This window comes from Hyla sarda, chromosome 7 (genome assembly GCF_029499605.1).
Source record: "Hyla sarda isolate aHylSar1 chromosome 7, aHylSar1.hap1, whole genome shotgun sequence".
Taxonomy (NCBI): domain Eukaryota; kingdom Metazoa; phylum Chordata; class Amphibia; order Anura; family Hylidae; genus Hyla; species Hyla sarda.
Window position 1 is genome coordinate 222313732 of NC_079195.1, and position 22328 is coordinate 222336059.

A 22328-nucleotide genomic window follows, 5' to 3' on the forward strand; every position below is an offset into this window, starting at 1 on the left:
CAGCCTGCAGCGGGGACATGATAACAGAGCGCTCAGATGTTACAACAGTGCTCTCTGCTGACACCTCTGTCCATTTTAGGAACTGTCCAGAATAGCATATGTTTGCTATGGGGATTTTCTCCTGACATGGACAGAGGTGTCAGCAGAGAGCACTGTGGTCGTGACAGAAAATAAATCCAAAAAGAAAAGAATTTCCTCTGCAGTATACAGCTGCTAATAAGTACTGGAAGGATTAAGATTTTTTTTTTTTATAGAAGTAATTTACAAATCTGTTTAACTGTCTGGCATCAGTTGATTATTATGGCTGCTTTACCAGACAGATATTGTATTCTCTTCAGCAGACTGGGAAAGCTGGAAGGCAGGCAGTATAGTGCAACCTTGTGTTGTGCAAAACGACACCTCCCAATGCAATAAAATAAATAATATGATGCAATATAATATCATAGAATGCAATATGGCAGTGTTTCCCATCCAGAGTGCCTCCAGCTGTTGCAAAACTACAACTCCCAGCTCGCCCGGACAGCCGAAGGCTGTCCGGGCATGCTGGGAGTTGTAGTTTTGCAACAGCTGGAGGCGTCTGTTGTTAAACACTGCCTTATAGTGTTGATTAAGCGAAAGTGTCCTGGAGGATCATTGGATCTTGGACCTTCACGTATTGCCCCTTCCCTTCCAACTAGAGATGAGCGAATTTACAGTAAATTCGATTCGTCACGAACTTCTCGGCTCGGCAGTTGATGACTTTTCCTGCATAAATTAGTTCAGCCTTCAGGTGCTCCGGTGGGCTGGAAAAGGTGGATACAGTCCTAGGAACGAGTCTCCTAGGGCTGTATCTACCTTTTCCAGCCCACGGGAGCACCTGAAAGCTGAACTAATTTATGCAGTATAAGTCATCAACTGCCGAGCCGAGAAGTTTGTGACGAATCGAATTTACTGTAAGTTCGCTCATCTCTACTTCCAACCTCAGACTACAAAAATAAATAAAATAAAAAATAAAAATGACAATGCAGCTGCCAGGTTCTCATGCTTCTCATTTATTTACTTTATATATAGATATATAAAAAAAATAATCTTAAGAATGCATCGTAGCACAATTGTACAATACTTTAACATACCTTGTGTGAAACTCTTGTCAAAATAAAATTAAAATAAATCTACACCTGGAACAATGCAGTGTCAACAGACATACAGACCCATTGTTCATGCACAAGTCAGTGCGCCTACCCCAGATACGGGGTAGTCAAAACCGAAAACTTCCCAAAAAAAAAAAAAAAACATTATAGACAAGCCGAGATAAGATAGATATTTTTTCCCCCCTCAGGATGCGTGACATTTTTTTGAGTTTTTTTTTTTTTTAAACATTTTTTATTTTTATTACAAAAAGCTGTACATCAAAATAAGTAGTTATTATAATAATAACAAATACAGAAAGGACCACAAATTTCAGAGTAATACAAGTTTGGAGGGATTGGGGGACAAATATATATATATGTATATATATATATATATATATATATATATATTTTTTTTTTTATTTTTTTTTAAAGTCTGTTTCACGTTCGGTACCAAGATATCAATTAGAATTCTACGTCCCTTTTGGAACTGGCCTACCATGGGTCTGGTATTTTTTTTTCGGGGGGGGGGGGGGGGGGTGTTTGTCAATGTTCAGGCTGGCACTCTAATTTAAAAAATAAAATAAAATATTACAAGAAAAATGCAACTCTCATCTAGAGTTTTCTACACAATCAACACCACCAATGACAGGCAATGTCAATTTATATAAATTAATAACTTACAAAACGGTACATTATTTACATAATCGATAATAAATACACTGTTATAAACAGTAAAGTATGTGTTAGGCAGTGCAATAAAAAGATGGTGTCGCCAATGGAGGAAGAAGGGAAAAAATATATATTAAATAAAAAAAATAAAAGAGTGGGATCATGCAGAACTTGGTCTCAAACACGCATCACGTTACACACTGCCTTCCGATACATAAGTCCTCAATTGTAGTGAACGCACATGATTCTAAAAACTAAACGAAAACGGCTACCTCTTATTATATTGTGCAGAATAGTTCGATTCTATAGAACCCGACATTAAAAAAAATAAAATAAAAAATCCCAACACAGAACGAGGAATCGATGAAATGACTTCAGGTGCACGGAGGAAACAACAACAAAAAACACAAAAATAAAATAATAAAAAATGACCAGAGACACAATCTCTCTGTGCGATTAGGTACAACTGCGAAAGAGTTCACGAATATTGCCCACGATTAAAAGGAAGACTGCTTTCTTTCAGGAATAAAAGAGGATCGGAATATACACATTATTCTTTGTTCTGCTTACACTAGATACCGTGTAACCAAATAGGCATTTCAGAGACAATGGAAGTTTTACAAAAAAGGCACACACGTCCTCAGACAGTCGGACAGGGTATTTTTCGACATAGACCTACCAATTTATAATTTCTAGTATCTATCAAGTTTTTTTTTAAAGCAAAAAAAAAAGAACAAAATTTTCTCAGTTTTGTGTCATTTGTTTTCTATAAAGTTTTTTTTTTTTTCTTTTTCGAGCCGTTCGCGCAACACAACATTACGCGTTGTTGTTTTTTTTTTCCCCCTCTTTCGTTCTTCCACCTCGGAAACGATGCCGAATGATAAGAACGTCCATCATCTGTAAGTTTCCTGAGCTAGCTTTCACTTCAGCATCCGTAACCACATCTTCACTGACGAGCAGCAGGAAAGATCTTTTAGCCAGGCTAAACCAAGGCCCAAGATCGAGATGACATGCTTGTCAAAACAAGACAGCTTTGCACGTGTTCTCCCCTCTCGGAGTTCTCTCCCGGAACACGACCTATGTGTCCAGAGGTGACGTATCGTCTGTCAGTATTTCTGCGTCGCCCTCGGGAGAGTCCTCGATTCCCGGATCCACGATATGGAGTGTCTTGGTGCTGCTGTAATAACTGATACAGTCCCCTTCTTTATCGTGACTTTCGGAGTCTTCTTCCTCGAGGGTAAGCTCGAAATGAAATTTCTCCGATACTCCGGGACAGTCCTTATCCTGCTCGTCCAGAAGAGGAGAAGGACTTTGAGGTATCATGCTTTGGTACCAGTTCCTATTGTCCTCCAAAGTATCCAAAATATCCTGAGCATCAGGCTGCACCAAATCTGCCCACGTTTCCCACAATGGATGAACGATGTAGTCAATGAACCCAACCTGGAAGAGACAAGGGAAGAAGTTAGAATTCAAGATTTGCAAGTGGCGTTCGTTACTTTAAGGAAAAAAAAAAGATATACATTTTAATATTTTAGTCGGAAATATATTTTGGTCGTTCTTAAAAGGTTTAGGCCACCTATTTTATTAAACCCTATTAGGGAATTCTGTCCAGGATCCAAGAGATGTTACAAAGAGAATCTTTTGTTCTGGAGGAACTGTCTTGCATTACAGAGTTAAAGGGGTACACCACCCCTAGCCATCTTATTGGATAGGGGATAAGATGTCTGATAGCGGGGGTCCCGCAGCTGGAGACCCCCGCGATCTCTGTGCTGCGTTCGTGTAGAGCACCAGTTTCAGCGCGTCACTGCTCATAATGTCACGGGCACACCCCCTCAATGCAAGTCTATGGGAGGGGGCGTGACGGCCGTCACGCCCCCTCCCATAGACTTGCATTGAGGGGGCATGTCTGTGACTTCACGAGCAGGGTGTGAATGTGACGTCACGAGCCTCGGCCGTGCATCGCTAGTCATCTGTGACGGAACGGATTTCGCTCCATGCACCGGATGTCTGGGGTGCCGCAGCCGAGATCGCCCGCGATCAGACATCTTATTCCCTATCCTTCAGCTAGGAGATAAGATGCCTAGGGGCGGAGTACCCCTTTAAGCCATTGATTCAGATGGGCACTGTTGAATGCCTCATTTCCCCTGTGGAGGCTCCTCAGAGATAGTAACACCTACGACCAGATCAAACACATTACGGATAATGGTCAAGCTGGAAGGGGGGGGGGGGGGGGGGGATGCTTTGTATCAACTTTATGTCAAGAGAGCTTTCTATCAAGCGGAGGAGAACCCCTCTTACCTATATTTTTGTACAAGACCCATAGCAGTAAAGTTCACTGTGTACAGAAATAAAATATCTGGACATTTTTGAGCATGAAGACCATAAAAAGTGGCCATATGGACATCATAGAATGGTTTTCCAGGGTGGAGAACTGCTGTAAAGAGTAGTCAACCTAATGAGATCATGAACATCATGGTTTTCCAGATACAGGGTAATACAACAGGGCTGCTTTAGTATTGGGGCAACTACTCAGCATAATGATAATGGCATGTCAGAAGCAAAGTCCCCATTACCAATCTGAGGAAGGGTTGTAACCGAAACGAGTCATTGATCTTTTAATAAAATATATTCTTTTTAAAATTATATCTTCTTGTCTGCCATCTCCGGAGCAATCTGCTCCGGAGATGGCAGACAAGAAGATATAGTTTTAAAAAGAATATCTTTTATTAAAAGATCAATGACACATTTCAGGTACAACCCTTCCTCAGTTTTTCTTCCTACTTCTGGCATCATTACCCAGATAAAACATCTATAGTTGTAGCGTGGTGTCGATAGACCTACCTGTGATTTCTCCACAGACGCCGTATGCTTGTCACACATGGGGCTGATCTCCATGCCTCGCTCTCGTTCCTTGTCTCCTTGCTGGAAGAACTCTTCCATTATCCTGTCAGTCCATTGCCGGTACAGTTCCAGAGATTTCGTTGGATTGCTTAAGTCAGCACAATGCACCATATTCCTGAGAACCTAAAATAGGAACAACAACTGTGAGCTCAGAACATACAACAATATTCATTCCCTGCCTGATGCATAGGAAATGTCTCTACTGGCCAAACGGCAACGATTTCCTGACGTCTAGTCATATCTATGTATTAGAAAGAAATAATATTTCATCTATCATCACGGTATACTGGAAACAAGAGACCTCGGGAAAAATACCGGCACCTTACTGGCACTAGTGTGAATGGTCTATTGTCTGATAATTCCAGTGATGGGATATATGAAATCCTCGACTCATTTCTGATCACCCTACTGATCCTGAGCTCTGTGGTGCCAGGGCGGTCGGCGTTACCGGTGACAAAGACGGAGCTGGAGGGCTCCAGGAATTAGAGAAATCTCTTCCTACCTGTATGCGATCAGTGTAGTTGTCCAGGAGAAGAACACCGGAGCTGGTCACTTTCTTGGTTTCCACCATTGTCTTCAGGTCGGCCAGCAGGCTCATGTGCTTAGACATGTCTGTTGCAAGGACCTAAGGAGACAATACAGGGCAGAGGTTGGGAAAATGCTCCGGCAGATCAACGAATCTGTAACTCCGCTCACAACTCCATCCTTACCATGTCTATCACCATTTTCCTGAGGGACTGCCTCTGCTTCTTGGATAGGTTCTGAAAGATGTCGCAATGTTCTTCCTGTAGGAGCTTAAACCCGACCGCCAGATGGTGATTCTCCAACACAGACTCATCATTGTACATCAGTGCAAGTTCAGAATCTGGAAAAGAATTTGGGGAGTTAGTGGAAATTCCTTCATCCGAGAGGTAAAGACTACGAAAGTACAAGTAACATGAAGTAGGTGTCGATACGTTTCCTACAAGGATTTATAGAATGTTAAAGGGGTATTCCAGGAAAAAAACATATATATATCAACAGGCTCCAGAAAGTTAAAGAGATTTGTAAATTACTTCAATTAAAAAATCTTAATCCTTTCAGTACTTCAGAGCTGCTGAAGTTGAGTTGTTCTTTTCTGTCTAAGTGCTCTCTGATGACACGTGTCTCGGGAACCGCCCAGTTTAGAAGCAAATCCCCCATAGCAAACCTCTTCTACTCTGTGCAGTTCCCGAGACAAGCAGAGATGTCAGCAGAGAGCACTGTTGCCAGACAGAAAACAACAACTCAACTTCAGCAGCTGATAATTATTTAAAGGATTAAGATTTTTTTTAATAGAAGGAATTTACAAATCTGTTTAACTTTGTGGAGCCAGTTGATATACATTAAACTTTATTTTTTTTTATATCTCCAGGTGTCTGGGGAAAAGTAGGCGACAGGCCCGGTGGGATCGGTAATCGAGGCCATATTTGGGCCACTCAGCTATCAGAAACTTTATTTATTTGTTTCTTGTTATTTTTTGCTCTAACAACTTAAAGGGGTACTCTGGTGGAAAACATTTTTTTATTTTTATTTTTTAAATCAACTGGTGCCAGAAAGTTAAACAGATTTGTAAATTACTTCTATTTAAAAAATCTTAATCCTTCCAGTACTAAACAGCTGCTGTATGCTCCACAGGACGTTCTTTTGTTTTTGAAATTTCTTTTCAGCCTGACCACAGTGCTCTCTGCTGACACTAACTTTGAAAATAACTTTCTCTGGAGCATACAGCAATTCATAAGTACTGGAAGGATTAAGATTTTTTTTTTTTTTTTAATAGAAGTCATTTACAAATCTGTTGGCACCGGTTCTGGCACCGGTTGATTTAAAAATAAATTGTTTCCCATTGGAGTACCCCTTTAATAAAAAAGGACGGCCAACATGCTATGTAACCAGATTTTGATGTTACCTGTAGCTCTGGGGCTCCAATGCAAAATCTGCACCAGGGCCCCATGTGCCATATATAATACTGGTCTCTTATGTGGAAGATGTGACTTAGGGCCCCCTTAGGCACCAGGGCCACAGTGCAACTGCTACCTCTGCACCCTCTATGGTTACGCCACTGTTCGCCAGTGATGTGCATAGGGGGGGGGGGGGGGGGGGGGGGGGGGGGGGGGGGGGGGGGGGGGCCCATAGCAAATATTGACATATAGAACTCTATTGGAGTTCTGCACAATAGAAAAAGGAACAGGACCAACCAAAATGGGGCCCCAACTCTCCAAGGGCCTGATAGCAGATGCATGGTCTTCCTCTATGGTTCTTACGCCCTAGCCAGTCACCAATTGATATTGAACCATGTACAGCAAGTTCTACACCGGTGTTTCCCAACCAGTGTGTCTCCAGCTGTTGCAAAACTACAACTCCCAGCATGCCCGGACAGCCGTTGGCTGTCCGGGCATGCTAGGAGTTGTAGTTTTGCAACAGCTGGGGGCGCCCCGATTCTACGCAGACAAAGCAATCCTTTGTAGCAGTGATAGAAGAAAGTAAACTTACTTGTATTGATAAGAAACTGATTGGAGACTCCAGGGTGGTCTACGTCATGGATCGCAGCTGCAAATATCGCAGCTAAGATTTCCAAGTCGGTGAAGACGGCCTGTAAGAAAATTCAAAGAAAATTAGTGTTGAGAACTACCATAGATATATACGTATAATGAATATATACTGATTTAGATGGATTATTGCTTTACTTATTCTTATCACTAGGAGGCACTGTGACACCAATACAAGACAAAAAAAGGACAGGGCAGCTGTTTAGATCAGTGTTTCCCAACCATAAGTTTACCAGCTGTCTTCATTCCCTGTCTGATCCTCTGCGCTGTGCATAATGCTTATGCGCAGCACAGAGGAGCAGACAGGGAATGAATACAGCCTCTGTTTTTTTTTTCAGGCATGCTGGGAGTTGTAGTTTTGCAACAGCTGGGGGCATACTGGTTGAGAAACTGGTTTAGAAGGTCTGGTGTGGTCAGTCTAAAAATTCCGGATCCTCCCTAATATCTCGAGACCCAACCATACACTTACGTCTAGAGCAGGGGTAGACAGCAGCACATGGGTGGACTGCGTAACATCGGCTGCATGGAGGCTGTTGTGATAGGCGACGTCCGAGTGATAGTGATCCTCCAGTGTCATGGTGTAGGTGATCAGCGTGTCCGTGGGAATTTTGAATGTCTTTAGCAGATCCCTCTCCTGTGAAAAAAATAACAACATAAGAAAAGCGCAAATCAGAATTTGAGTAGGTAAAACAGGGACAAAGAAGATGGAGTTTGGCGTAATGTACGCTGGAACCTACCTGGAATATAGCGTACATGATGCAGGTCAGTGGCCTATGGCAGGAGAACGCCGCCACCTTGAAGATGTTCAATCCCCATTTATTAAGGTCTTCCAATTCCTAAAAACGCAAAAAAAAAAAAAAACAACAACAACAGGTTAATATTAGTCAATGGCGGCAAATCCAATGGATTTTGCTGCAGATGTTGAGCACGTTCACGTGGTTCATAATCAGGTACGAAAAATGTGTAACAAATATGTACGTCTGAAAATACCCTAGGGCGCATTCACACTACGGAAAGTCTTCCAGGATGAAATTCTGGGCAGGCGTTCCGTGTACAGCTGACTGGACAGCAGCCAACTGATTCGCTCAACGTTCGGACCACTTGGACATGTGACGTCAGCATTGACAGCAACGCATATCCGTGCGGGTTTCGCTGAAAGAATCAACACGGTGGAAATTCTGCAGTGTGCACAATGCAGCAGAATAACATTGAAGACAATCGGGGGCTGCTTCAAGGGAATTCATTAGTGTGAATGGGCCCTTAGGCTATGAAATTCTGCTCAAATTCTGTATGCTTAAAGGGGTACTCCAAGTCTTATGCCTCCCGACCACGGGGATGGAGTATTGTGACGTCATGACTCCGCCCCGTGTGACGCCATGCCCCACCCCCTCAATGCAAGTCTATGGGAGGGGGCGTGACGGCTGTCACGCCCCCTCCCATAGACTTGCATTGAGGGGGCGTGACGTCACATGGGGCGGAGTCGTGACATCACGATACTCCATCCCCGCGGTCGGGAGGCATAAGACTTGGAGCCTCCAGCGCTTCCTACAGTGCTCACAGGTGGGTGCTGCATGCCAGCGGCGGGACCCCCCGCGATCAGACATCTTATCCCCTATCCTTTGGATAGGGGATAAGATGTCATAGGGCCGTAGTACCCCTTTAAAACACAGAATTCTGCCAACATTCAAAGCCCCATTGAGCTGAACAGGATTCCCCTATCAGAATTCTGCAAAATTTTAAGACAGGTCTTAAATTTCTGCAGAATCCGGAAAGCAGAATTTACGTGGCAGAATTTCCGCTGCAGGAACAGCGGGATCCCCATTCCCATTCAATGTGCAGTGAATTTTGCGGAAACATCAGCAACAGCAACAACTTTTTTTGGCTTTTAGAAAGTAAATTTTTCGCATGGAAAAAAAAACCTGCAGTGTGTGAAGGGGACTGGTAAAAGCCCATACACTAGGCCTGGTACCATAATCAGCTGTAGGTTATCTTAGCTAAATCTGCAGCAAACCCGCCATGTGTAAATTTACCCATTGTGTAAAGCGTGCCTGTGAATGAGAAAAACTTTTGACATGCCTAGGGACAAAAATCCTTATAGTTGGGGGTCCGCCTAGATCATGTGACACAGAGGTGATAAAGAACCCGCTAAGCACGTACTTCTTCCAGCTCGTTTTCCTGACCTCCATGACATATCAAAAGTTTTTGTAAATGACAGGTACCATCTAAATCTCCATACAGCTCTATATAATCTAAGTCGCTCCGGTTCCCGGGGCATAGGCGACAGATGTGAGAACCAAATCAGAATTCCCCATGCCGCCGCCATCGTCCGGTCATACTGTATCCGCACCTTAGACAGCAGATCTTCGTTCTCAGTCTTGACGCCCGAATCGGGACATGCTGGTATTGTTCAGGCTGGAGCTGTGCATGAGCTTCTTAACACCGCTGATCTGCGTCATGAGCTGGTGCCGCTTCTTCTTCTCTCTTTCTTTCTGTGTTGGGGATGGGATCTCCACATCATTTTGTTTGTCTAGAAAAATGGTGGAAAAAAATTTTTTTCTTAGATTTTTATTTTATTTTACGTAAAAAAAACATAATCTGCAACAAAAATTATTACAGATATTTTAGGTTATATCAGTTTCGTAAAAATATGGAAGATATGGACACCATAGAAGAAAGAGTTCTATTAGCACATAATTTTCCTACCAGAATGCCTCCAGCTGTTGCAAAACTACAACTTCCAAAGTCTGTATTCATTCCCTGTCTGCTCCTCTACACTGTGCATAAGCTACTGTCATCTAGGCAGAGACAGGTTTATTCAGTGTGAGAGTTTTATTAGTACAGTTTTGTTTCCTACCAGAATGCCTTCAGCTGTTGCAAAACTACAACTCCCAGCATGCCCAGACAGCCTTTGGCTGTCTGGGCATGCTGTGGGTTGTAGTTTTGCAACAGAGATTGAAAAACTACATAATCGGCTCTATTGCAGTGTTGCTAAACTACAACTCCCATCATGCCCCCGGTAGTCTTTGGTGCCTATATTGTAGTGTCTCTCTTCAGGCCACATGCCAAAGGCTTTCTGGGCATGCTGGGTTTTGTAGTTCTGCAACAGCTGGAGGTGCCAGCCTGACTTGGCCATGCTGCAGTGTTCCAAGACTACAACACTCATTGTGCCTTTGGTGCCTATAGTGTAGTAGGTATGATGGGAGTTGTAGTTTTGCAACAGCTTTAGAGCCACAAGCCAAGGAAGACACTTATTTAGGGTAATCACGCAGCTTTCCCAGAGCCCTAAATGGCAAATCTGGTTAGTGATACAGGACCCATGCATTGTATTGTTGTGTTGCTGCGGTATCTAGGCCAATTTGCGATGCTTGAACCTGCACTTTGGTTGTCACCCATCTTTCCCAGAATCGGATAAAAATACAGAACTGAAGAGAACGTTTCACTCCTCGATAGGCGAGGACGCCTCAAGGACTCGCAGGAGATATTGCGTAATTCCGATTCATGCATTTCTTACAATAGCACAACCGTGTGTGTGTGTAGGTTATGGCATTCCCTGCCCCTCGGGTCGGCCATCTTTATGGGGCCCCAGATAGGCGCTTGCTTTTTAATTAAAGCCTCTGCACAATGGAGAATAATTGAGCGGATCGGCAGCTGTGTCTGGAGCGCCGCAGTACAGAAAGCAGCTAGTATTCACTTGCGCCATCACTTTGACAGTAATAGGTGTTTCCCTCTGGGCTGCGGCTTAGACAGAGAGAATTGATGAGCGGCTCCTGTGAGGAATCTCCCGGAGAGCGTGTGAAATCTCCACCAACAACGCCAAAGACGTATGGAGGGATCCCGCAGCTTTATACATTGATGATGTCACCATCTGTAACCCCGATGTCAGGCCTCATATACAAGGAATTCCCCCACACGTCATCCTTACTCATATCCTTTCCCACCGGGCCCTTCACCGCCCCCACAGGAATTAAGAAAATCCCTAAATGCATCAGAAAATACAATCTCCAGCCTACCCCTGGAATCTGCACAGACGGATGGCAGCCATTTGCAAAAGCCGAGCAGATAGTGTATCCGAATGAGGTCAAAGGAGCCTACAAAAATGTTCAACATCAACTTCTATCTATCTATCTCATATCCATCTCATATCTATCTATCTATCTATCCATCTCATATCTATATCTCATATCTATCTATCTCATATCCATCTATCTATCTCATATCCATCTATCTATCTCATATCTATCTATCTCATATCTATCTCTTATCTATCTATCTCATATCTATCTTCTATCTATCTCTTATCTATCTATCTCATATCTATCTTCTATCTATCTCATATCTATCTATCTATCTCATATCTATCTCATATCTATCTCATATCTATCCATCACATCTATCGATCACATATCTATCTATCTCAAATCTATCTATCTTTCTCTCTCTCTCTATTACATATCTATCTAATATCTATCTATCTTTCTCATATCTATCTATCTCATATCTATCCGAGATAGGTATGTGATAGATAGATATGAGATAGATAGATAGATCGATATGAGATAGATAGATCGATAGATATGAGACAGATAGATATGAGACAGATAGATAGATATGAGACAGATAGATAGATATATATGAGATGAGATATATATGAGATAGATAGATATGCGATAAATATGAGATATATCTATCTATCTCATATCTATCTATCTCATATCTATCTATCTTATATCTATCTATCTTATATCTATCTCATATCTATCTATCTATCTCATATCTATCTCATACCTATCTCATACCTATCTCATACCTATCTCATACCTATCTCATACCTATCTCTCTATCTATCTAATATCTATCTATCTATCTCTCATATCTATCTATTTCAGATCTATCTCATATCTATCTATCTATCTATCTCATATCTATCTATCTCATATCTATCTATCTATCTATCTCATATCTATCTATCTCATATATATCTCATATCTATCTATCTATCTCATATCTATCTATCTATCTATCTATCTATCTATTGATTATGAGAATCCACTCTAACCCACAAAAAATCTGCAGCATATCAGCCACGTCTGAACACAGCCTTAGTATAAATCCCCCGAGTCTTCGATTTGGGTTACGTTATTAAAAATCTTATTCTGTTTCTACGTCTTATTCTGGGAAAGCTCAGGCTCCCGTGGCAATTTCACAACTTTTCCAGGCTTCCTGGATCTTCCTTATTCTGCATCTATCCTTTATTAAGATGTTGCAAAACTACAACTCCCAGCATGCCCGGACAGCCAACGGCTGTCCGGGCATGCTGGGAGTTGTAGCTTTGCAACAGTTTGGAGACAAATGCTCTAGTGGTGCAAAATTTGGAAGATTTGTAGTTCAGTGGGCAAATTTGGGATGTTTTTCTGATTTCGTATATATGTAGTAGTATTTTGTTTCCATATGAAGAAGAGCAAAGATCCCTGCGATGAAGCCCAATATACATGCCAGATATATATATATATAAAGTCATTGCGCATATATCAAACCAGTTTCATATTAAATCCCAGTTACTTTGTAGTTTTGTTCAAAATCTAAGTCACTCGGAGGAATGGATTGTTACAGAGATGGCGTGTCCGGCGGGATCCGATTCGCACGTGAACCTAAGTGCACTAACAATCCGGTGTCTCCCGCAGGCTGCGGCGCCATTGACCGCGTCCTCCGTACAGTGCATTTAACAAATCCGAGGGAGTTCCCATGGAATTCCGCTGGAATAAGAAGAAGATTCACCTGCCTGCAGCGATTCAATAATGGTCATTTAACTAGAGCCGTGTCAACTGCCTGCGCAAAGGACTGTGGGTATGCAGCAAATCAAAGGCGGCCCACTTACCGAGGAACGTGCTGGAGATATACTCAGACACCTGGTTGCCGGAACGGCTCATCTCGGAGAGGTGGGTGAGCTCCCGATTCAACATCCTCTTGAACTGTTGGGACAAAGAAGACGGAACGTTTTAGTCATATACCCATGAAATCTAATACATTATAACATTACAACAGTGTTTATGAACCTGGGTGCCTCCAGCTGTTGCAAAACTACAACTCACAGCATGCTCGGACAGCCTTCGGCTGTCCGGGCATGCTGGGAGTTGTAGTTTTGCAACAGCTGGAGGCATTCTGGTAGGAAACAAACTGTACTAATAAAACTCGCATACTCAATAAACCTGTCTCTGCCTAGATGACAGTAGCTTATAAACAGTGTAGAGGAGGAGACAGGGAATGCACACAGCCTTTGGAAGTTGTAGTTTTGCAATAGCTGGAGGCATTCTGTTAGGAAATTTCTTTGCTAATAAAACTCTCACACTGAATAAACCTGTCTCTGCCTAGATGACAGTAGCTTATGCATAGTGCAGAGGAGCAGACAGGGAATGCATACACCCTTTGGAAGTTGTAGTTTTGCAATAGCTGGAGGCATTCTGTTAGGAAATTTCTGTGCTAATAAAACTCTCACACTGAATAAACCTGTCTCTTCCTAGATGACAGTAGCTTATGCACAGTGCAGAGGAGCAGACAGGGAATGCATACAGCCTTTGGAAGTTGTAGTTTTGCAACAGCTGGGAGGCGTGCCGGTTGGGAAACACTGCATTACAGGTTCTCCATTCATCAAAATAGGTCATAGAATTCCCCCAACCCCTGCAAAATGTAAAAACCTCCAGACTCCATGTCCACGTACAATTTTATAAATAAAGCAATTTCCAATTAAGACGAAGAATATCACAAGTCTTAAACGATTAAAGTTCGACGTGATTGACGAGAGCTAATGGCAGATCCAGGACGGTCACGTGACGTTTTCCCTTCTGCTTTATCATCTTACCGAGCAAACATTGCTGCCCTAAGCTTGTTTCTACAAAAATCCCATTCTGGGATAGAGCAGATGGCAAAAAAAAAATAAAATAAAATGCAGCAAATACCATAATCGGGGGGGGGGGGGGGGGGGGGGGCATGATGTCATAGAGAACAGTGAGAAATGGATGGACCATGCACAGAGATATTTCCAAAAAACAAACATACAGTGAGACTCCATGTAACCCAAATGAAAATAATAGAATGCAATCGAATATATAATGCAGAAATAATAGAATGTACTATAATATCTTAGAATGCAAGCAAAGAAAGGAGTCAGCACTCAAGAGTCCCAGTGCGTCTGCAAGTGTCCAACCAGCCTGCCACCGCCGGAGCAAGCAAATCCCATCCCAAGTAAAGACACAGCAAACTGCAGGGGCATATGGGTGAATAAAGTGGCTAGAAGTTTATTTGCACCAAGTACATGCAACGTTTCGGCCAAATGGCCTTCCTCGAGCATGATTGAACATGCTAGAGAAAGGCCATTTGGCCGAAACATTGCATGGACTTGGTGCAAATAAACTTCTAGCCACTTTATTCACCCATATGCCCCTGCAGTTTGCTGTGTCTTCACTTGGGATGGAATCTTAGAATGCAATATATAAATGCAAAAATAATAGAATGCAATATATAATGCAGAAATAATAGAATGCAAAATATGCAGAAATAATAGAATGCAAAAAATTATAGAATGCAATATTTAATTCAGAAATAATAGAATGCAATATATAATGCAAAAACAATAGAATGCAATATATAATGCAAAAACAATAGAATGCAATATATCATGCAAAAACAATAGAATGCAATATATAATGCAAAAACAATAGAATGCAATATATAATGCAAAAAATAATAGAATGCAATATAAAATGCAGCAATAATAGAATGCAAAAATAATAGAATGCAATATATAATGCAGAAATAATAAAATGCAATATATAATGCAAAAACAATAGATTGCAATACATAATGCAAAAACAATAGAATGCAATATATAATGCAAAAGTAATAGAATGCAATATACAATGCAAAAATAATACAATTCCATAATATATATAATATAATGCAATATAATATCATAGAATGCAATATGGCAGTGTTTCCCATCCAGAGTGCCTCCAGCTGTTGCAAAACTACAACTCCCAGCATGCCCAGACCGCCTTAGGCTGTCCGGGCATGCTAGAAGTTGTAGTTTTGCAACAGCTGGAGGCACCCTGGATGGGAAACACTTCAATATATATATATATATATATATATATATATATATATATATATACACATATACACATATACACACGTATCCATACCACACAATGCTCATGTGAATTCTCAGCTGACCCCCAAATCTCAAGACCAAAACCCACCTTGATGTATCCCCAAGACACAGAAAGCAAGTAATTTGCTTCAGGCATTTTGGAATCGTCCCCAGATTTAAAAACAGATCCCTTGCGAAGAATTCAGATCTCATACAGGAGGAATTCCGAAGCGATCGGGGGATCCCAGGAAAATCAGATGTGGTGGTCCGGCGAAAGGAAAAACCAAAAAACAAAATCCTAAACCAACCCGCTGGGACGTAGCCCCCGGATCCTAAATGTCTTTAGCCCCAGGAGGAGAGACCCCCTGAATTCCATGGTAGCCGAGTAGAAAGTACGCGAGCAAGGACGGCACAAAGGATGCAGAGTCCGAGAGCGAGCACTTAGTGCCCGTCAGCCGTCCTGGTTTCCTTCTTTTTTTTTTTTCGTGGGGGATTCTGTATCACATTAGTTGCGCTCCGCCGAGCGATGCAGTGAAGTAATAATTATTCGATGGCGAGGGGGGTGTCTGTCAGTCTCGTTGCACCATCGTTCCGTACGGATATAGAGAGAGAGATTAAGATGGTGGAAGTCCCTGCATAATTGAATAGAGCACCACCACCACCCCTGTAGGTGGCACACATCTCCGCCTGGGTATTTAACCCCTTGCATCCGGGGAGAAAAAATTATTTAAAAAAATCACAGTCATGCGTTTCACGGTTCAGAAGGCGCTAGTGGGATTTTCTGGGCAATGGATCAATTTTTTAGAATGAAACAAAGAAGGACCGGATCCAAATTATAATTTTTTTTTATTTTTTTTGGGGGGGTGGAGGGATATTATTGTTAAATAATTCAGTTTCAGCTCCTCGAGGATGACATCACCTACCACTCCCCCCCCCCCCTCTTTCTTTCCCCGCCAAATCCCCTCCCCTTCCCAATCTGCTCTATTCGTGGGAAACCTAGAGATGCAGTGTGCACAAAAAAAAAAAAAAAATCCCTGCGAAAAACCCGGGAGCCTGCTTCGAATCCGGCCAATTTAAGGAATATTCCGTCGTCATGGCAACTGCATCCCATGCAGCCCCCTCCCCACCGTACTGTACCCGACGCCTGTTTCAGATGAAATCATTCATTAATATATGGTATTCCTGTGCAAGAATTCTCACCGTGGGATTCCACGGCATCCCCCTTCCTTATTAACCCTTTATGCAGACTTCTTCTTCCCCCCCCCCCCTCCTTTTACGGACGGAGGTCTCTACCTTCACAGCTTTTGCATCCTTGTCTTTCCCATTAAAGCAAGGATGACTGGACCGCAGTGCCCTAAATTCCAGCCTCCTCGAATAGCTGACCCAGTTTTCCAGATTGCAAAGAAATTTTAAAGACTGCGAAATCTTGCAGCATTTTTATTTCCCCCCCCACTAAAAGGTCACCTACTGACTGATTAGGAAGAACTATAAATCCCAGAATGGATGTAACTTTTACATGCCTATTTAATTTGTCACCACGTTGATCTCAGCTAAGAATTTTCCAACCTGTGCGCCTCCAGCTGTTGCAAAACAACAACTCCAAGCATGCCCAGACAGCCTTCGGCTGTCCGGGCATGCTGGGAGTTGTAGTTTTGCAACAGCTGGAGACACACTGTTTGGGGAAACACTGGTCTAGGACAATGTATAAGAGCAATCTAGTAAAACTGTTATTCTTAATAACCTTGGCTTTTTATGGATGACAGTAGTTTATGCACAGTTCCAAGGAGCAGACAGGGAATGAATACAGTTTTTGGCTGTCTGGGCATGCTTGGAGTTGTAGTTTTATCAACAGCTGGAGCCACACAGGTTGGGAAACACCGTGCTAGGAGAACGAATAGAAGCAATCTAGTAAAATTCTCATCCTTAATAAACTCTGCATGGATGACAGCAGCTTATGCAAAGCGCAGAGGAGCAGACCGGGAATGAATGCAGCCTTTGGCTGTCTGGGCATGCTGGGAGTTGTAGTTCTGCAACAGCTGGGGGCATGTTCCTATTGAAATAAATGGAAGCTTATAAATCCACACCCATACCTGAACGAGTTCCACATAGAAATCTGTGTCCGATATTGGTGTAGATTTCTGACTCGGTCATGTGAACATGCCCTAAAGATAAAGGTTTAGGGACCCCGCCATGTTAGACCTTACAAATTAAATTACCCTTTTCAATTTGAGCCTTTGGCTGTCCGGGCATGAAGGGAGTTGTAGTTTTGCTACAGCATTAGGGTTGGCATTTATTGGGTCCAAAAAATATATCCTACCCATTGCCATTACGCATTTCTGGGTTAGACTCCAGAAACAGAGTCATGCAGCCTACAAGTCAGCCACCGAGCCGCCTGCCAAGTACATCGCACACCTACGCTGCCAGTGTAGACTATGGGCGGGTATCCTAAAAAGGATCGGGGGGGGGGGGGGGGACACTCTGCATCTGAGGCTTCCCTGTAAGACAGGGTGGACCTTACATCTATGGATGGATACAGAAAATTAAAAACTAATTTCACTTGTAAGGTCTGACATGGTGATCCCCAAACCTTGATCTTTAGGGCATGTTCACATGACCAATCACGTTCCCAACCACGGTGCCTCCAGCTGTTGCAAAACCACAACTCCCAGCATGTAGTTTTGCAACAGTTTGAGGCGCCCTGGATGAAAAACACTGACATATTGCATTCCATTCCATCATATTATATAGCATTATATTATATATAGTATTGTATTCTATTAGGTTTACATTATATATTGCATTCTTTTGCATTATATATTGCATTTTATTATTTTTTTGCATTTTATTTTAGAATTTTATATTGCATTCTATAATTTTTGTATTATATATATATATATGGCATTCTATTATTTTTACATTATCTATGGCATTTTAATTGTTTTTGCATTATCTATTGCATTCTATTATTTTTGCATTATCTATTGCATTCTATTATTTTTGCATTATCTATTGCATTCTATTATTTTTGCATTATCTATCACATTCTATTATTATTTTTGCATTATCTATCACATTCTATTATTTTTGCATTATCTATTGCATTCTATTATTTTTGCACTATATATTGCATTGTCAAAGGCTGTCCGGGCATGCTGGGAGTTGTAGTTTTGCAACAACTGGAGGCACGCCGGTTGGGAAACACTGTCCTTATAAATGGGTTTCGGAATAAAAAAATAATAATAATAATTATATATATATCTATAAATGAATAAAGATATAAATGTGGATTTCGCACATTTCACACATTCAGCTCTTTTGTCGTAGAAACGTCTGTGACTGTTCCGTCATCTCTAAAGGCTTGCTGAAATCCACATGTGTGCCACCAGAACAAACCCTTTTGGGCAACTTTCAGGCGCAGAATTTTCACCCTAAAGATTTGTGGTGGCCCAGTACGGGATGGTGTTGCCCCGTACCTTTCCTGCCCTGTCAGGCAGTGTCCCCAGGGCCCCCTGTAGTAGAAAGTCACCATCCTGTCAGTCACAAGTCAGTCAAATCATCTGTCTACCCAGCGTGGCCTACACTATATTCTCCCGTCCAACTACAAGTCCCAGCAATCCTGCGATGTCTCTGGGTCACTGGCCACCTCCTTGGACCCTGGCTGAACTGCATAGACTGTAACAACTGTCTACTCTCAGTAAAGCTACCGTTGTCGGTGACTTGGCGTCGGTGTCTCCATTGCCCCCGTGCCTAGCCCAGGATCCAGCGGTATACTTTTGGGTGGTTAAGGATAAACCACGCCCTGGCGTCACGAACACAAGGGGTTAATGCCATCTGCCCCTAGGGTAAATATAAATGCCCTGCACCTCACACCCCGCCACACCACAGATTTTTATGGGAACATGAATAGGGGCACACCGGTTGCAAAAGTATTAGATCCTCTTATAAAGATCTTACAGAATACAGTGTGTGTGGGGGATCACGTGCGTACAATCACCTGTATAAAGACTGGAGATAGAAATGTTCCCATTCACCTAGTTACAGCGCCTATTTTCTGGAATCGCGCTGCCATTCGCCGGAGATCCCTACAGGGGGAAGTCACATGGTGCCGTCTGCACAGATCACTAAGCAATTATCTTGTATATATTCCATGTGATTGAATACTTGGCTGGCGGAGACGGACAGGAACGGCACGAAAAGAAGGAAAATCCGGAATCCTGGATGACAATTTGTTGCCGTCAGGACGGTTCCAGAGATTCCCGGTGATTTTTCGGGTCTCCTCTAAAGGTCGTTTTCTCACCAGTGACTCACGCGACATTCACCAGATGGTGATCGCGACCTAAATGGGGGGGGGATTCCCTGCTGAAGTTTATCAACCGCAACCTTTAAGAGGCCTCAACGTGGAGATGACACGAAACCTTATCGCACCCGTAGACCTTGTTTGACCTTCTTCACCCTCTATCTCGGTGTTTCCCAACCAGGGTGCCTCCAGCTGTTGCAAAACTACAACTCCCAGCATGCCCGGACAGCCAACGGCTGTCCGGGCATGTTGGGAGTTGTAGTTTCGCAACAGCTGGAGGCACCCTGGTTGGGAAACACTGCTCTGAGCTCTTAGGACAGTGGTTTCCAACCTGTGGCTTTCCAACTGTTGTAAAACTACAACTCCCAGCGTGCCCAGACAGCCAAAGGCTGCTCTTTCTGTTCGTGTTGCAATTTTGACATAAAGATATATTTTTTTGATATGTCGTGAATAAGATCCGTAAGATCCTGGGATACTTGTTTTCCTCTTCAGTCAGGGTGTGAATACTCCCAAATCAATTAATAAATTATTTATTTATTTATTTTTTACAGCCAAATCACAACAAACGAGTCGCGGACAGATAAGTTGCGTGACCCACGTCGCCCTATACTAACTAAGCACAGGCTTCTTTCCAACAATAGGAAATGCCCTCTAAGCAGCCACACAATACCATTGTCCGAACTGTGGTCCTCTAGATGTTGCAAAACTACAACTCCCAGCATGCCCAGACAGCAAACGGCTGTCTAGGCATGCTGGGAGTTGTAGTTTTGCAACATCTGGAGGGCCACAGTTTGGACATCACTGGTCTAAGGTCACCAAATATCGCCCCCTGCAGGCCAGATGGGAGTTTTGCATCTTTTTTTATTTTATATTTTTTCTTACACTAAATTCCACGTATTTTGTGCATCGGTTCCAACCTACGCAGTCGTGTAAAGAAAGATAAACATGCATGCTCCTCGCCTTTGATCTGCTATCGTCTCATAGAGCTGTGTAGCAGCCCCCCCCACCCCTCGGCCCTCACACTACACATAAGCACAGGCAGGCCCTGCAGGAAGTGGTTTACAGACTTTTCTCGTTTTATGGTTCATGTGGGTTTGTGATGACGTTAATCGTTTTGCAGAACTCTTGCAGAATAAGAGCAGGACTGTGTGACTAGGGGGGGGGGGGGGGTAGGGTGGTAGACGAGAAGCATATGCAGCCCCCCCCACCCTACCCAGGCCCGGCCCAAGGATGTGCAAGACCTGGACGCCTGCACATGTCATCCCTCACATTTGGCTGCATGGTGTCACGGGCTGTGAGAGAGTCTCAGCTTTCCCACACTGGAGTGACGACCATCTTGAAAGGTCATCATATAGTCTTTCCAGGATCCCTGCACCCCGCAGCTGTTCACTGCTGTTTCACACAAGGAATATGTATATATAAAGATGGCTGCTAATACCCTATAAAGAAGTATAGATCCTACAGACCAGTGTTTTCCAACCAATCTGTTGCAAAACTACAACTCCCAGCATGCTTGAACAACTACAGCTTTCAGCATGTGCCTCCGGCTGTTGCAAAACTACAACTCCCAGCATGCCCGGACAGCCGTTGGCTGTCCGGGCATGCTGGGAGTTGTAGTTTTGCAACAGCTTAAGACACCCCTGTTTGGGAACCACTGAGTACCTCCTGCGATCGGCCTGGCAGTAAGAACTCAGTTTTCTTGCAGCGCCACCACAGGTGAAGTGAAGCATTACACACGCTTATACATGGGATGTCCCAGTACGGGATATAGTCCCGTACAGTACTTAGACCCTGTCAGGTTGAGTCCCTCTGTGTCCTAGGGGCTCTCCTGCAGCGTCTGCCCCATAGTGTTATATGTATTATGTATAAAGGACCTTTGAGTTAATCACATGATACTGTTGTCACATGTTCAAGTCACATGTTTTGTTACCTGGAGAGCACCAGCTAACCAGGTGACCTGCAGTTTGACCTATGGGCTCCTTGCTCAGCCCCCTTTATAAGAGGGGGAGGTACTAAAATCTCTCTCTTTTAGATCCTGAGGTCAAGTCCAGTCCAGACGTCTCAGAGTCAGTGTCCAGCATATCTGGAGGCCTCAAGCCTGACCTACAGCCACATGTCAGTAAGTCATGTCATCCCTGCATGCTGTCAAGTCAAGTCTATTATAGTCAGCATGGCTGTCCTAAAGTCTGTCAAAGTCACTGCAAGTCCCAGCAAGTTGCGAGGTCCTGTGTTACTGGTCACCTCTCTGGGATCCTGGCCTAGCTGTAAAGACTGTTACCATCTGTTTACCTGCCTAGCTAGGACTAGCGGAGCTACCTTCGGGTGGTCATATAGGCAAACCACACCCTGGCGTCACGAACATTTAGGGGTTAATGCATCTGCCCCTGGGCTACAACATCTGACTGCCCCATACACCTTACATCGCACCCCCGTGGCGCACCACATACACATTTAGCAGAGTTAGATTTTATGAATGTATCAGAGTGGCGTTTTGAAGACGTAGCAGAGCTGAGTTTTATGAATGCATTAGAGCAGCAGCCAAACTACAACTAACGGGCATGCTGGTACTTGTTGTTTGGCAACAGCTGGAGATGGCCATATTAGAGCCGAGTTTTACAGATGTATCAGAGCCGGGTTTC

General features: G+C 43.1%; 1 protein-coding gene and 1 long non-coding RNA gene across 6 annotated transcripts in view; one reads left to right on the forward strand and one right to left on the reverse strand.

The window, feature by feature from the left end:
- LOC130283397 (uncharacterized) overlaps positions 1-22328 on the forward strand; it is a 243525-nt gene that overhangs the window by 77374 nt on the left and 143823 nt on the right. For 2 of the 5 annotated variants that reach the window (XR_008846681.1, XR_008846682.1), the window contains exon 5: positions 21722-21808. The exons of the other annotated variants lie outside the window; for them this stretch is intronic. This is a non-coding gene — a long non-coding RNA (uncharacterized LOC130283397). The remainder of the gene's footprint in view (positions 1-21721; positions 21809-22328) is intronic. 5 annotated transcript variants of the gene reach the window in all.
- The window catches only part of PDE4B (phosphodiesterase 4B), a 467359-nt gene continuing 446046 nt past the window's right edge, over positions 1016-22328 (reverse strand). Inside the window, 10 exon segments of the mRNA XM_056532827.1 lie at positions 1016-3221; positions 4623-4805; positions 5185-5307; positions 5393-5547; positions 7194-7293; positions 7719-7883; positions 7987-8085; positions 9597-9632; positions 9634-9776; positions 13125-13218. Coding sequence (XP_056388802.1) covers positions 2859-3221; positions 4623-4805; positions 5185-5307; positions 5393-5547; positions 7194-7293; positions 7719-7883; positions 7987-8085; positions 9597-9632; positions 9634-9776; positions 13125-13218 — 1461 coding nt within the window. The 3' untranslated portion in view covers positions 1016-2858.